This window comes from Papaver somniferum, chromosome 11, assembly GCF_003573695.1.
Source record: "Papaver somniferum cultivar HN1 chromosome 11, ASM357369v1, whole genome shotgun sequence".
NCBI lineage: Eukaryota > Viridiplantae > Streptophyta > Magnoliopsida > Ranunculales > Papaveraceae > Papaver > Papaver somniferum.
Window position 1 is genome coordinate 29,653,250 of NC_039368.1, and position 13,607 is coordinate 29,666,856.

The window sequence follows — 13,607 nt, forward strand, 5'->3', positions numbered from 1 at the left end:
TGTGAGTTACGTTTGATTTTAACTCTATTACGTACTGTAGCTGGAGATTTTGATGTTGTTACGGTTGGTAATAGTTCAACTACCAACCGTATGTTCTTGTATCTGAGAATTTTATTTAGTTACGGTTGGTATCGAGCATTTAGTTACCAACCGTAACTGGTTTTACAATTGGGTTTTCTCCAAATTTAACCAGTTACGGTTGGTAGTTCATATTTTACGAACCGTAACTATGAATTACGGTTGGTTACGAGCAAAATGCCAACCGTAATTAGCTCTGAAAATGTAAGAAATTGAATTTTTTTACGTATTTGAGCAACAAAAAACTAGTTGGGACTAATTTAGAAGTATATCTGGTCATTTTCAGGCATTGGGTTTTCACTTTGCTGGTTAATTTCTTCAGTGGATTGAGATTGACCTTCACTTTGGGTTGAAACTTCTCTACCATCTCCAGACTTTTTTTTTAAACTCTAAAATCTGATTTTGTTTTGATGTTGAGTTAATATAAGTGAAATTAATCATTAACATTAAACTTGATTATCATCACTAAACTAGATTATCAATTATGAGGGTTAGTTTGTCATTTCCATTTTTTCTTTATAAAGGACACCTTGAATGATTATGTAATAACCCTTTTTGTCCTATTGGAATGTCGCCCTTCTAATAAACCTTGTCGCCCCTATAATAAGGTTGTTCTTATAATCACAACAATTAAAGGGATAATTTTAGAAATATTTCCTTGTTTAGTGATATAGCTCATCTATTATGGAACAAAATCCAAAAATAAATAGATCAACTAATATTGTGATAGATGGAGTATTATTTTAACGAAAATACTTGATGAACCTTGGAAGTGAACCACGTAAAAACATCACTGTCACATATTACCCAAAAATAGGACCTATTTTTCTCTAGGGGTTGAGGCCACCTGTTACGTGGTTCACTTTCTACGGTTTATATATAACTACTCCTATTTTAAATGCTTAGGCCTTTGTACATGCACAATATACCACTTCAAATGCCGTGGCCTTCAAAAGTCGTTTTCAAGGTGTGGAAAGAACAATGCTGCTATTATGTTCTCATGACTGAGACCACCAGTATAGCTGTCTAGCCGACAGCCAAGGGAATTCAGGAATGCTTGTAAAAGAAAAACCAAAGATGCAACTAAAATTTATCAAATTCTCACCAACTGGTTAGTAGAACTATAAAAGACAAAATCTATTACATTACATTACTGAAGATCGGCATCTGTCTATGATACATATTTCCGTCGTTAAAGAAGCAGAATACGTCTTTTGAGAAGAACCCCACAACAACGGACTTGATGCCCAGCATCACAAAAACATTCAAAAGATCAAAAGATTGACAGCATCAAGCGTATTGATAGATCAAAAGATTTAGCTGGGTCGAATGAAAAGAGTTCCTCTCCACGAGAAATATACTTGTAAAAGATCAAAATGATTTCCGGCTGCACTGATCATCTTTAATCTGAGAACTGAACTTTATATACGATAGCTGCATGTACATCACTGATAAAATTTAATCTTTAAATGTCGAGATCGTCTAACTTGATCTTGCGTGCAGAATCTTGAATAAGCTGCTTTCGCACATCCACCTGGTATACAGAGTAAAGACATGAGAATTGCAATATATCCACGCACAACTTAGGAAATGTATGAACATGCAAAAGATATTAAACAAAAAAGTTGCATAAAGCCCATTCCTTGTTCTATGGAATTTAATGGTGGAAATGGGTATGCACCAAAAGAACACCTAACAAGCCAAAAAACCTGTGTTCCTGGTTCAGGCCAACTAGAATCCAAATTGATTGTTCGACATCCCTGGAACGGTGGAACCAGAAAGAAACAACTTGCAATCGGAACTGGTTTGAGCAAATATTAGTTTTGTTGTACTTGACTTATTTTGGTAAGTCAATCTTAAACATCGACAAATGACCCAACTACAATCAAAACACCCCGATTTGATTCCCTAATTTGTGCACCCATTGGAAATACCAAAAAACAAATATCTGTGCACCCGAAGGAGAGAACAAAATTGCATGAAGCTCAAAAATCCAACTGGAACTAATATTTTGACATTCCTCAAAATGACATTAACACTCTGTGGAATATGCCTAGAAATAATAGGTCCATATTACCCAATAGGCCCGAAGAATATTATGTCGTAGATTCACTTAAATATTTTTGCTAATCTTAAGAAAATTCCTGGACTAACAGTGGGTTTAACTTACCGAGGCGCCCATGAGAGAGGAAAACACCATATTGGCTTCAGCAGCATCTTCAACTACCATGCGCTTCAGTACCCTTCTTTCAGGATCCATTGTGGTTTCCCATAGTTGTAGAGGCATCATCTCACCCAAACCTTTTATGCATGAAAAACTGCAACTTAACAGTTTGTATTTCGTATCCAAACATACCAAAAGATGAATTCATAAATGATTCAAATTAAAACAAACTTTTAAAAAATAAAAGACAAGATACTGATTCTCCAGCAAGAACTTAGCAACCGAAAGAGAAAGCGGCTACATGAGATACATCTAGTAGATCCCTTGATAATAGTGCCAACGGAACATATCTAGCATGCTCGTATAGCCAAATGATGCTCCAAAAGAACATGAGTGCTTATGACATAAGTGCGGGGGGGGGGGGATTTAAAACAGACTATCATGCAATACAAGGAAAGAGAAATCATGAAGTCAAGAGGTGTATAAGTACACACATGGTGCGTGTATTGCTGTAAGATTATGGTGGGGGGTCTTAGATGGTTAATTGTTATCGCACATTTGACTTCTATCCACATGACACGTACTAGGATCTTTCTTCTTCTTCTTTATCCCGTTTAGTCTATGAGTAAGACAAGCTGGGTTCTTGCCATCCAACATTAGCCATCGGTCAACAAGATCGAACTATAAAACTAGATGTGATGCGCTATCCATACAAAGCGCACTAATTTCAAGGATTTACTTTCATACAATCAAATTGCAATAACTACAAAAACAATAATTTCAAACATTTAGACAAGTGCCTTGATACTATCTGACTGTACCTTTGAACCTTTGGATGTTATAAGAAGCATTTGAGGGGAAAGTACTCTGAATACGCTCAAGCTCTTCTTTATCATAGCAATAATGTGCTTGCTTACCCCGTTCGACCTGGCAGTACAGAAGTAATTAGAAGATGAGATGTCTTAAACGGGTAACATAAATGGAAATGCAGTTCACACATACACATAAACAGAAGGTGTCACCTTATACAGTGGTGGAACGCCCACATAAATGCAACCTTCGTCAAATAGCGCTTTCTGCTCATGAGAAGAATCCATCAACCACATGAAATTCAGACCACTCAATTCATGAAGAGGACACGGTAGCTTACCTGGTATCTGTAGAAGAATGTCAATAAAAGAGTTCGGATGTGTGCACCATCAACATCAGCATCAGTTAGAATAATGATTTTATGGTACCGAAGGGCCTCTTTTTTAAAATCCTCTCCCTGAATGTGGAAATAACTAGTTAGTTATAAAATTATTCTAAAACCTAAATGATGATCACAGAAACTTGATTACAACAAATATATAAAAAATAACCTTCACACCAAGTCCAAGCCCAAGAATCAGATTTTGAATTTCTTGATTCTTGTACATAGCTGCCTCGTCCTTCCGCTCAATGTTTAGAATTTTACCCCTCAAGGGAAGAATAGCCTACAACCAAGTGAATTTTAGATATCATTGAATTTATCAAGAAGCATGAAGTTAAAAGAATTTTACTCCCTCAGGTGATTAACGAGATTTGAAATCAAGTGTTAGTTTAAAATAATGACAGTTAAGGGATATGCTAAATGTTTCACCTGAAATCGCCTGTCACGACCTTGTTTTGCACTACCACCAGCTGAATCCCCTTCAACGATAAATATTTCTGCAAAGTTATAGTGTGAAACCTTTAAGCTTAATGATGAGTCATATTTTGAAATTTCCACCATCCATGTGAGATAACTATAGCATGCTACTATGTTAGTCAAAATTAAGTAACCTCAGTGTGTAAGATAAGTGAGAACACAAAACAACTACTTCAGCAACAAGTGATAGGCGGGAAGGGCTTCATCCTCCATGCCTTTATACACTTACCTCGGGTAACTGGCAGTTCACTAAGAAACAAATTTGGGACCAGTCTTGCTTACATTGGAAGTTCCACATCAACAGTAAGAATTTTAACAGCCTAGTGTTTCCATACTGTTAATATAGATGCACATGTTTTCTTTTCTTTATTAGCTTAATCATTCGTCATTGTCTAGATAGCGTTTACGTATTTCCTTTTTGCACATCTAAAACATGCACTATTACGACATCAAAGATCAGTGAGAACTTCAAACAATTGAACTTGCACATTTCCATCCAAATGTCTACTGTGGGGTTAAGAATCTCCTTTTTGCAGATCTAAAACATGCACTAATACGTAATTCAAAGGTCAACCAGAACTAATATGACATTCAAAGGTCCGTGAGAACTTCAACAACTATATGTTCGCTGGAAAGAACATTAGAAAGTGGTCACATGCGCAAAATGTATCTTATCTGAGACCAAATAATTTGGATCAATGGTCAGAGCAATATAATTGAGTAACCAAGGATTTCTCATGTCAAATACGATTTATAACTACCGGCATTTTCCAAATCATTCTAATTAGGAATGAGTTAATAAACAATAACAATAACATGAGTATAAAAAACAACTGTCCAATATAATAAGCACACAATTACACGAAGAACCATGAAAACTTCCTTTCCAACAAGCTTACACAAGAAGGTATGTCAACTAATTAACGACCTCATAACCATTAAATCAGATGTTATGTGCATGATGCCTGTAAGGCGGATAGTAGAAAGAGTGGCAATACCGTACCAGCTTCTGCAGGATCAGTAGCTGAGCAATCAGCTAATTTCCCAGGAAGAGAAGATGACTTCAGGACGCTCTTTTGCCTCACCAATTCCCGTGCTCTCTTAGCCGCCAAAGCTGCCTAAATAAGGAACCAACATTAAATATCAAATAATGTTTGTGTGGGCAAAGAAGAAAATATAGCCAGGGTGATCTTTAAATAAAGTCCCCAAATGCAAGAAGTTGTCAACATTATTAATAAACCATGAGTCCAAGACACATGATAACAATTCAGGAACTGTACTTTTCTACAAAACAAACAGATAGCCTAATCATTTTGTGAAAACTCAACCGGGCAGAAAAAAGAAAAGACACAACTTGAAAATCAGAACTCCACACAGATTGAAGGATAAATATAGTAAAAGTACCTTTAGAGCATTTAGAGATTTGGAGAGTATAGAATCTAGTACGTCAGGATGCAGCTCTAAGTACTCTGAAAGATACTCCTGCACAGATTGGTCAACCACTTTTCGAACCTCTGGATTTCCCAACCTCGTCTGTCAAATGCAAAACAGAATAGGTACTGGAGTAAGATCACAAAATCAACCCGTCCTTGGAAAAACCTATTATAATAAATTATCGACATAACATTGAAGGATCAGAAACCTTAGTTTGTCCTTCGAACTCTGGATTTGGGACTTTGACAGAGACTACACATGTTAATCCCTCCCTCACATGTTCGCCACTTAAACTGATATCTTTCTCCTGGAATGGAAAACAAATCAAGGGGGTTAGAAGAAAGTAATACAAGAAAAATACTTTTCATTAACAGAGTAGACAATATCTAACAGCAGATACTAATACTGTAAGCGTTCCCCTGTAGGCAGTAGGCTTCCTCAGCGTATAGTTACTTTCAAAATGTTACTCACTGAACAGAAAAGCAATCTAACAACAAATGGCTAAGGAAATACAGACATGGCTGATTGTATGTATATACCCACCTTGATGACTTTTGACGTCTTTGCCAGATTATTAAGAGTTTTTGTTATTGCAGCCTTCACGCCTTCAATATGAGTACCTCCATCAACTGTCCGTATGCTATTAGCATATCCTAGCAATGTATCTGAATATCCATCTGAACACCTGATTGAAATTGAAACTCAATTACAGTTTATAAATGCTGGCGCAAGCACCAGACGAAATGTATGTGAGGTGTATTATACTATAATTATAAGATGAAGTTATCTATATTATCTACCAAAAAAAAAGGTAGATATTTTGGTAATCTATATAATGAACAGAGAATGAACCATCCATCCCTAATAGATGGAAGCGGCCAAATCAATCGCTTCATTATTCATCCCAGAGGTCCAGTCAAATGAGTCCGACTCCAGTCGGCGAAGGGAGGGGGGGGGGGGGGGGGGGGGATGCTAGTGGTAATTCAATTTAATACAAATTGAATTACCACTTTCACATATAGGGGTTGAAATGCAACTTTTAAAGATCTATGATACTACACAACGTTCAAGAGATTGTAAACGGTTAAGAAAGTTAGTAGGCATCGGGCAGGTACGCCCCCATTGTCTAGCGGTTCAGGACATCTCTCTTTCAAGGAGGCAGCGGGGATTCGACTTCCCCTGGGGGTAGGTACTACGATAGGAGGTTGATCACAGATTCATCCATAAGTCTAAAATGGATTCTTCCTGTGGCTAAATTTTCATACTGTGATACTAGTTTTGCTAGTGCATCATACTACCCCTTGAAAAGCCTCGAGAGGATAAACAAATTTGCTGAAGTATTTCATGAGGCATGTGCTTCACTAGAAAATTTGCTGGGGTGGAGAATGGATGTAGATGAGAAGTAGATCAGTGTAGACAAGCATAAAGGATAAACAAATTTATACCATTCAAGGGCAATGTCAATAGTGATCCCATCTATCTGTTTTCTGAATCCGACAGTTTCATGGAGCGGGTTCTGGATCAGAAGAAAATAGTCATTAGATCCTTTATGAAAAATGAAACAAAATGTCGGACTACTTAGAAAATCAAGTGTGTAGTAGAAGTTGTTGCAATTCACAAGAAAAATACTAAAGGGGTGTATATATTTAAAATACGAACTACAGTGGTCAGCCTAGATTTCAGTCAACGCTCTTATAAATGGATAATTAATGGGAGCTTTTAAATAGATTAGATGTTTGGTACATCCTTAAAAGTTATATCCAATCTACTTTCCAGTATATCAGACATTATAATTCTCTCAAATATGAATTTAGCATCCCAAAAGCACCTTCCAACTCCATTCTGTAAAATACTCATACCTTAGGCTATACTCCAATCACAAAAAAAATCAAAGAGACCAATGAACATACCTTGTCGGTGTTCAGCCATTTAACATACTCAATCAATCCACCAGCATAGCAGTACTCATTGTGTTCTGCCTTCTCTGGATCTATATCCTCCTTCCTCAAAGCAATTGTTAGCTGTGGAAATGGAGGCCAAAAAACTCTAATTGAATGGGGGGAAAATGCGAAACAGCAACCCTATTGCACCAAAAAAGAAGTGCTAACTAGGAAGTATGATATTAAAAAAAACAATAAAATAATAAAATTATCTCGCCGTAGATTGCGGTAAAATATGAACTATTTCACAGTGACTAAGAAGTTACCTCGGGGTTAAGAAAAGCAAGCTCCCTTACTCTGCTAGCTATTGTTTTGTAATCAAACTCAATTGAAGTCGTAAAAACTGCAACACAATTGATAACCAAAATATTAACTCAAGCAGGTAAGGAAAAGAAATAAACTAATTAAGCAGCAGGATAAAGCAAGACCTTCTTTATCAGGCCAAAATCTGATGCATGTTCCTTGACGAGCACCCCTTTCAGCAGGGAGTTCATGACAGGATAGAGACGTCACTGGCTTTCCACGAGAGTAGGTTTGCTTGTATTCCATACCATCTCGCCATACAGTAACTTCTAATGCCTTTACGAAAAACAAGAACGCATTATAAGAATGATAACCTATACCGTTACAATTACTTTTTTTCATTTTCCCAATACATCTACCAAAGCTAGGCACAACTCAAAAATGTGGCATTTTTTTCATAACACAGGAAAAATGAAAATAGTGTACATTTTTTTCTTATGTTCTAAATTTCAACACAATTTTTTATCTTAGCCATCTACTTCACACTTTTCTCATAGTAACCAACAAAACTAGCTACAGCACAAGAAATCTGCCTTCTCATTTGTGCAGCAGCATATATCAAAACAGGAAATGTTGAAATCATATACTTCTGAAGGAAAAAATAAGTAATATTTAATCACATCCTCTGTAAGATGGATGTAAAATATAACTATCAAAAGACAAAAAAAAAATTAGAAGAAAGTACACACCTCAGATAATGCATTAACAACCGATAAGCCCACTCCATGTAACCCTCCTGATACGCTATAGCCACTACTTGCACCGCCAAATTTCCCCCCTGCATGTAACACCTGTACAATTTTGAATACAATCAAATTGAATTACCACTTTCACATATAGGGGTTGAAATGCAACTTTTAAAGATCTATGATACTACACAACGTTCAAGAGATTGTAAACGGTTAAGAAAGTTAGTAGGCATCGGGCAGGTACGCCCCCATTGTCTAGCGGTTCAGGACATCTCTCTTTCAAGGAGGCAGCGGGGATTCGACTTCCCCTGGGGGTAGGTACTACGATAGGAGGTTGATCACAGATTCATCCATAAGTCTAAAATGGATTCTTCCTGTGGCTAAATTTTCATACTGTGATACTAACACACTTTTAATACACTGATAAACTAACTTTCTTTAATCAATCTTTATTGGTAGGATGTCAATGATTGTAGATTACATTATAAAAAATATTTTTTCTGAAAGAAGACCTTTAGTAATTGATGTGTACCATCACTCTATTAAGAGTCATGCCACATTATCCCATTTTCTGTGTGTTGCTTTAGCCGTTTCACAGGAAGAAGTCAAGAAACTCAAATATGATGAATGAAAACAACTGAATAATAAGGAGTAGTAATTGATACCGTCAAAACAGTCTCTAATGCAGATTTCTTGGTGGCTGGATGAAAGTCTGTTGGTATCTGCAAGAAAGGACATGTGAGACAGGAAGAAAAAAAAACGGGAGAAAGCAACAGATCAAAAAAGAGCAATGAAGATGCATACCCCACGACCATTGTCAGTGATGCTCACAGAATTATCTGCTAGTAAGACAACATCTATCCTGGACGCAAATCCCGCCTGAGCTTCATCTACACCATTGTCTAATATTTCATAAACCTGAAAGAAAATATGAGCACTAAACATTAGCAAAAGCTAAAACAAGTCTAACTAAACACACAAAAGGAATGAGAATACCAAATGGTGCAATCCGCGTAGCCCGGTGCTTCCTATGTACATTCCTGGTCTTTTCCGGACGGGGTCTAAGCCTTCCAATACCTGAATAAAAAAGCACATGACAAACAATCATATATGAAAATTAGGATAACCACCTAGAAGTAAAACCAAAACCACATTTTTTATATAGCTGGAGAATTGTAGAATGTAATCTACTAATTGTTCGATAACTTAATCAATTAAACTAATCCGAAATCCAACTTGCGTATTAATTAACTACATTTCATCATCCCTTCTAACCAATTGAGAACGTTTGAGCCCACAAAATCGAAAAAGCAAACAAGCTAATATAGCCATGGCCCTGGACATTCACAATCACTGAACTCACACAGCTTATCTGGTGCAGCACATGATCAATTTCTTACACAAATACCTCCCTAAATAGTTTAAAAATAACCTAAAATTAATGTGGATAACGATTCCAGGGAAGATAAACCGAACTTGCCTGAATCTGTTCGGAACCATAAGCTTTGGAACCTGAACTCTCGTGTACTGCTTCTGCAGCTGTGGGCGTAGACATAAAAGCTCTAGTAGAAACAGCAGCATTTCTCACCAAAAACCCACTTGAACCCACTCCTCCCGTGCATAAACTCGCCCTGAAACAAATGAGCAGAATGAAATTTTTATCTGCAACTCGGACGACAATTTTGAAACAGATAAGGATAGTGTGATACCTGTTTTTAGATAAGAGTGGTGAACGAGAGACATTGCAAAAAACCGAGGAAGATGATGAAAGAGAACGACACCGAGAACGTAGAGAAGCGGAGATGAGAAATCGAATAGCGAAGGGACGAGGCTTCAGGAGCACCATCAGAACTAGGGTTTCACTTTCCTCTGTTGGTGTTTGTTTCTTAATTTTTAGCAAATAAACCTCTCACTATCCAATACTCCCTTCCCTCTAAAACCCTTCTTCAGAGTTCAGACATACGAGTAAGAGACACGTATTGAAAAATGGGGAACTATCTATAAACCCCGGAACAACTTACAGATGGGGAATTTTTTAGAAGGCTATTATTGGGGCGTCGCACCCTTTTAGAGGGATTTCACTTGGATTCTTAGTGTCCAAAAAAATGGTTATGGGATATCCTTCACTTAGGTACAAAATATCTAGAATACCCTTTAATTAAAATAAAAACATAAAAACCTAATCTTTTCTAATCTAATCCTAAAAAAAAACTGCTCCTCTTCCCTCATTCATCTTTCTTCTCTTCCTCTTCTCCATAGTCAATTTCAATTCAACTTCAATTCACTTCATTGTTTTCGATTAATCGGCGATTCGAAAACTCAACATCATCGGATTGAAATCTCTAATAAAGATGAGGAAGAAGCAAACTGATTCCAATGATGAGAATCAGCCTCTCAATCAACCACCGGACCCAAATCTTCATCCTCAACAACCGGTTCAAGCATCTCAAGAATCGTAATTTCAAACTCCTCAACAACAACCCATGGTGTATATTAGGTAATAATCGAACAAACCCGTCTTTGTTTACTCGTTTTTGTACTTAAAATAGGAAGATTGAATGAAATCGGAGTAAAATTAGGGTTTTATTTAGTTAGTAATTTCATTTTTTGAAGAACTTACGTCCAGGTTTTGATTAATTCAAACCGTTGCATGTTAGTTTACGTCTGGGTTCCCTTAGTTCCCTTAGCTTGCATGTTGGAATACGTCTCGGTTTTTTGAAGCTATTTTGCAAACTTAAGATAGTACGCCCAGGTTCGTTACTTGTTTTTCCCGGACGTAATTTGCAACGTCTAGGTTTATCTTATAGGCTAACTGCACGTAATTGTTCCTGTATCTTTTGAGAGGAAAGCTCAGATTGGAAAAATTCTAGGTTCGTGACTTGTTTTCCCATACGTAATTTGATACGTCCAAGTTCGTGAAGTTTTTTCTGAACGTAATTGTGTATGTCTGGGTTTTTGAAGTGTTTGTTTCAGACGTAAATAGTCCTGAAACCTCTAAATTTATTCCAAACTAATTTTATAAGCTTGTAACTTGCAGGAATCGTGATAGAGCAAAGCCTAAAAAGAATAGAGGAAATAATTTAACACCAAAAGATACTCCTACACCTCGCCGTGAAATTTATTGTGGGGTCGATTATAGAGGTCTCCACAAGGATGCTAACAAGAAGAAGGATATGATTCAAGGAAGTAGCTCAAGATCAGAATACTCAAGTTATCAAGATAAAAGATAAATCGACCTGGCTTCGCGAATCCCTGTGAATTATTTATAGTCGTTAAACCCTAAAGGGTTTTTTGGAGAGGACGACTCTAGATACAACTAGGACACACCAAAAAGTAGTGTCGGGATTCAAAGATCCAAGTTGCCAAGAGTTCCCCTTGTATTGACTTCAAAGCCTAGGTTGTTTAGGTTTAAGCTAATATAACTTTGGAACCAAGCAAACAATGTCCACTGTTATATGAAAGCTTTGAATCTTAATCGCATATACAAGATATACACTATGGTTAGGTAAACAGTAAGGAACCATGTATACAGACTATGTTCAACATGGTTAGCCGAAACTAGCTGATTTGAACTTAAAAGCTTCATACTCATTTTTCATCTTCACTAAGACATTAAGATTGAGTCAAAATCATGTAATCAATTGAGTCTAGTGTTAATTAGAGAAAAAAATCAAATGTAATTACTTCAAGTAAATAATTTAATCACAATTGAATCATGATTGGCATAGTTTGTAAATATACAAGGTACAATTACTTGAACCATTCGTGAATCGGCTGAGTCACAGTACACGGATTGGTTTGCACACTTATGCAATTACCAAGTTCCAGACTCTACAGTATTTTTCAGTTCAGGTACCAGTTTGCAAACTTTGACCCAACTCAAAGTTTTGGAGTCTATGAAACTTTTTAGTTCATGTACCGGTTTGCAAACTCTTAGACTTTTGTCGGTTCCGGAGTTCAAAGAACATTCAGCTTGCGTACCGATTTAGGTATTAAATGGTTCTAGAACGTATAACTGTTTTGGTCCGCATACCGGTTTGATTAGTTTAACCCGGTTCCCTTATCACAGTTTCACAATTGTTTGAATACGACTATACATACCTATCAGGATCACGAAACAAATAGATTTTTTTCCCATAATTACATACGAATATGCACATCACACAAATCTGAAAGTAGATATATAGCTACTCCGTTAGTGTAGGAATACATGTAATACGTCTTCATACATATAATAGTTTTCTTAGTTTGTAAGACCGATAACATTGTCTTGTATTCCGAGTATAGTAGTTTTATATTTCTCTAAATCAATTCGGAACATTCCTGAGTAACAACAATGACACTTATCACTTTTTCAGACTATTTTCGGATGACGATCTTGAATCATGATTTCGTTACGAGCAATAAATTGTTCTCCACCGAATTTGATCGAGTATGAACAAATGTTCATTAAGCTTAGTCATTATATCTCGAGAAACTCGTAACCTAATGATTAGTTCTCGACTCGAAATTCTTGTCTATGCAAGCTAGTCTAATGAGTTATGCGACAATCGTCTCAAGATAGAAAAGTGAATATAATTTGAGCAATAGGTGGTTCAGTCTTCACTTACCTTTTGTTGATGAAGTTCTCCAAAATCTTTGGTTGGTCTTTGCCTTCAAACGGTAGAACGCAAATGATGACTAGCTCATTTCTAAACTCCACTATCCTAGACCGAGACTTAACTAATTGTAGACTAGAAATCAAGATATAGTTTTGACAACTAAATTTGACAACAAGCTTGATACAACAACACTTGTGAGTTCGACCGAGCAATGCTCTAACAATGTCCCCCTTTGTCAACTTTAGTGACAAAACTATTTAATGCATATGGATAACAAAAGTAATGTTTTGAAAAAACTCCTCGATCCACCATGTCTTCTTGATTTCCTTGGTTTTTCTTTGAACTCTTAATTTCAGGTTGCAATAGTTTGGACGTGTTCAACTCAGCATCGTTGTTGTTGAAGAACCGATTCCATAGCGATAACAACTTTTCCAAAACAAAATATTCTCAATCATTTTTATGCAGACACATAATTTTATTGTTATCTTCTCTCCAAAGTTCAATTGTATCTCAACTCTGAAGTAATACTATGGTGATATGTTTCTCCCCCTTAATTAATACTTACATCTTTTGTTTAATAGGAAAACCTATTGCATAAATGATCCACCCCCTGTTACATAATGATTCGTAAACCATATGTATGTAGTATGAAACCACTCAATAATTCTCCTACTTTTTGTCAATAAAATTAACAACGGTACGAAAATTGCGGGATCATAATGAATACAA

General features: G+C 36.5%; 1 protein-coding gene across 1 annotated transcript; it reads right to left on the reverse strand.

Moving 5' to 3' along the window:
* Positions 1 to 1,139: 1,139 nt before the first annotated feature.
* Positions 1,140 to 10,230, reverse strand: LOC113322663 (DNA gyrase subunit B, chloroplastic/mitochondrial-like). The gene is made up of 21 exons (XM_026570795.1): positions 9,987 to 10,230; positions 9,758 to 9,908; positions 9,274 to 9,354; positions 9,082 to 9,195; positions 8,943 to 8,999; positions 8,278 to 8,379; positions 7,714 to 7,864; positions 7,552 to 7,628; positions 7,256 to 7,366; positions 6,791 to 6,861; positions 5,889 to 6,030; positions 5,554 to 5,652; positions 5,316 to 5,444; positions 4,915 to 5,029; positions 3,864 to 3,931; positions 3,604 to 3,717; positions 3,393 to 3,509; positions 3,265 to 3,318; positions 3,064 to 3,169; positions 2,249 to 2,379; positions 1,140 to 1,612 (listed from the first exon to the last, which is right to left on the reverse strand). The coding sequence occupies exons 1-21, from the start codon at positions 10,121 to 10,123 to the stop codon at positions 1,544 to 1,546; spliced, it is 2,196 nt and encodes a 731-aa protein (XP_026426580.1). The 5' UTR covers positions 10,124 to 10,230; the 3' UTR covers positions 1,140 to 1,543.
* Positions 10,231 to 13,607: the final 3,377 nt, after the last annotated feature.

Excerpts from the sequence above, each read along its gene's own strand:
- LOC113322663 (XM_026570795.1), bottom strand. The coding sequence starts at position 10,123 with ATGGTGCTCCTGAAGCCTCGTCCCTTCGCTATTCGATTTCTCATCTCC. Across the intron at positions 5,653-5,888 it reads AGACGTCAAAAGTCATCAAG|GAGAAAGATATCAGTTTAAG; the intron begins GTGGGTATATAC and ends TTTCCATTCCAG. Across the intron at positions 1,613-2,248 it reads CCTCTCTCATGGGCGCCTCG|GTGGATGTGCGAAAGCAGCT; the intron begins GTAAGTTAAACC and ends TCTGTATACCAG.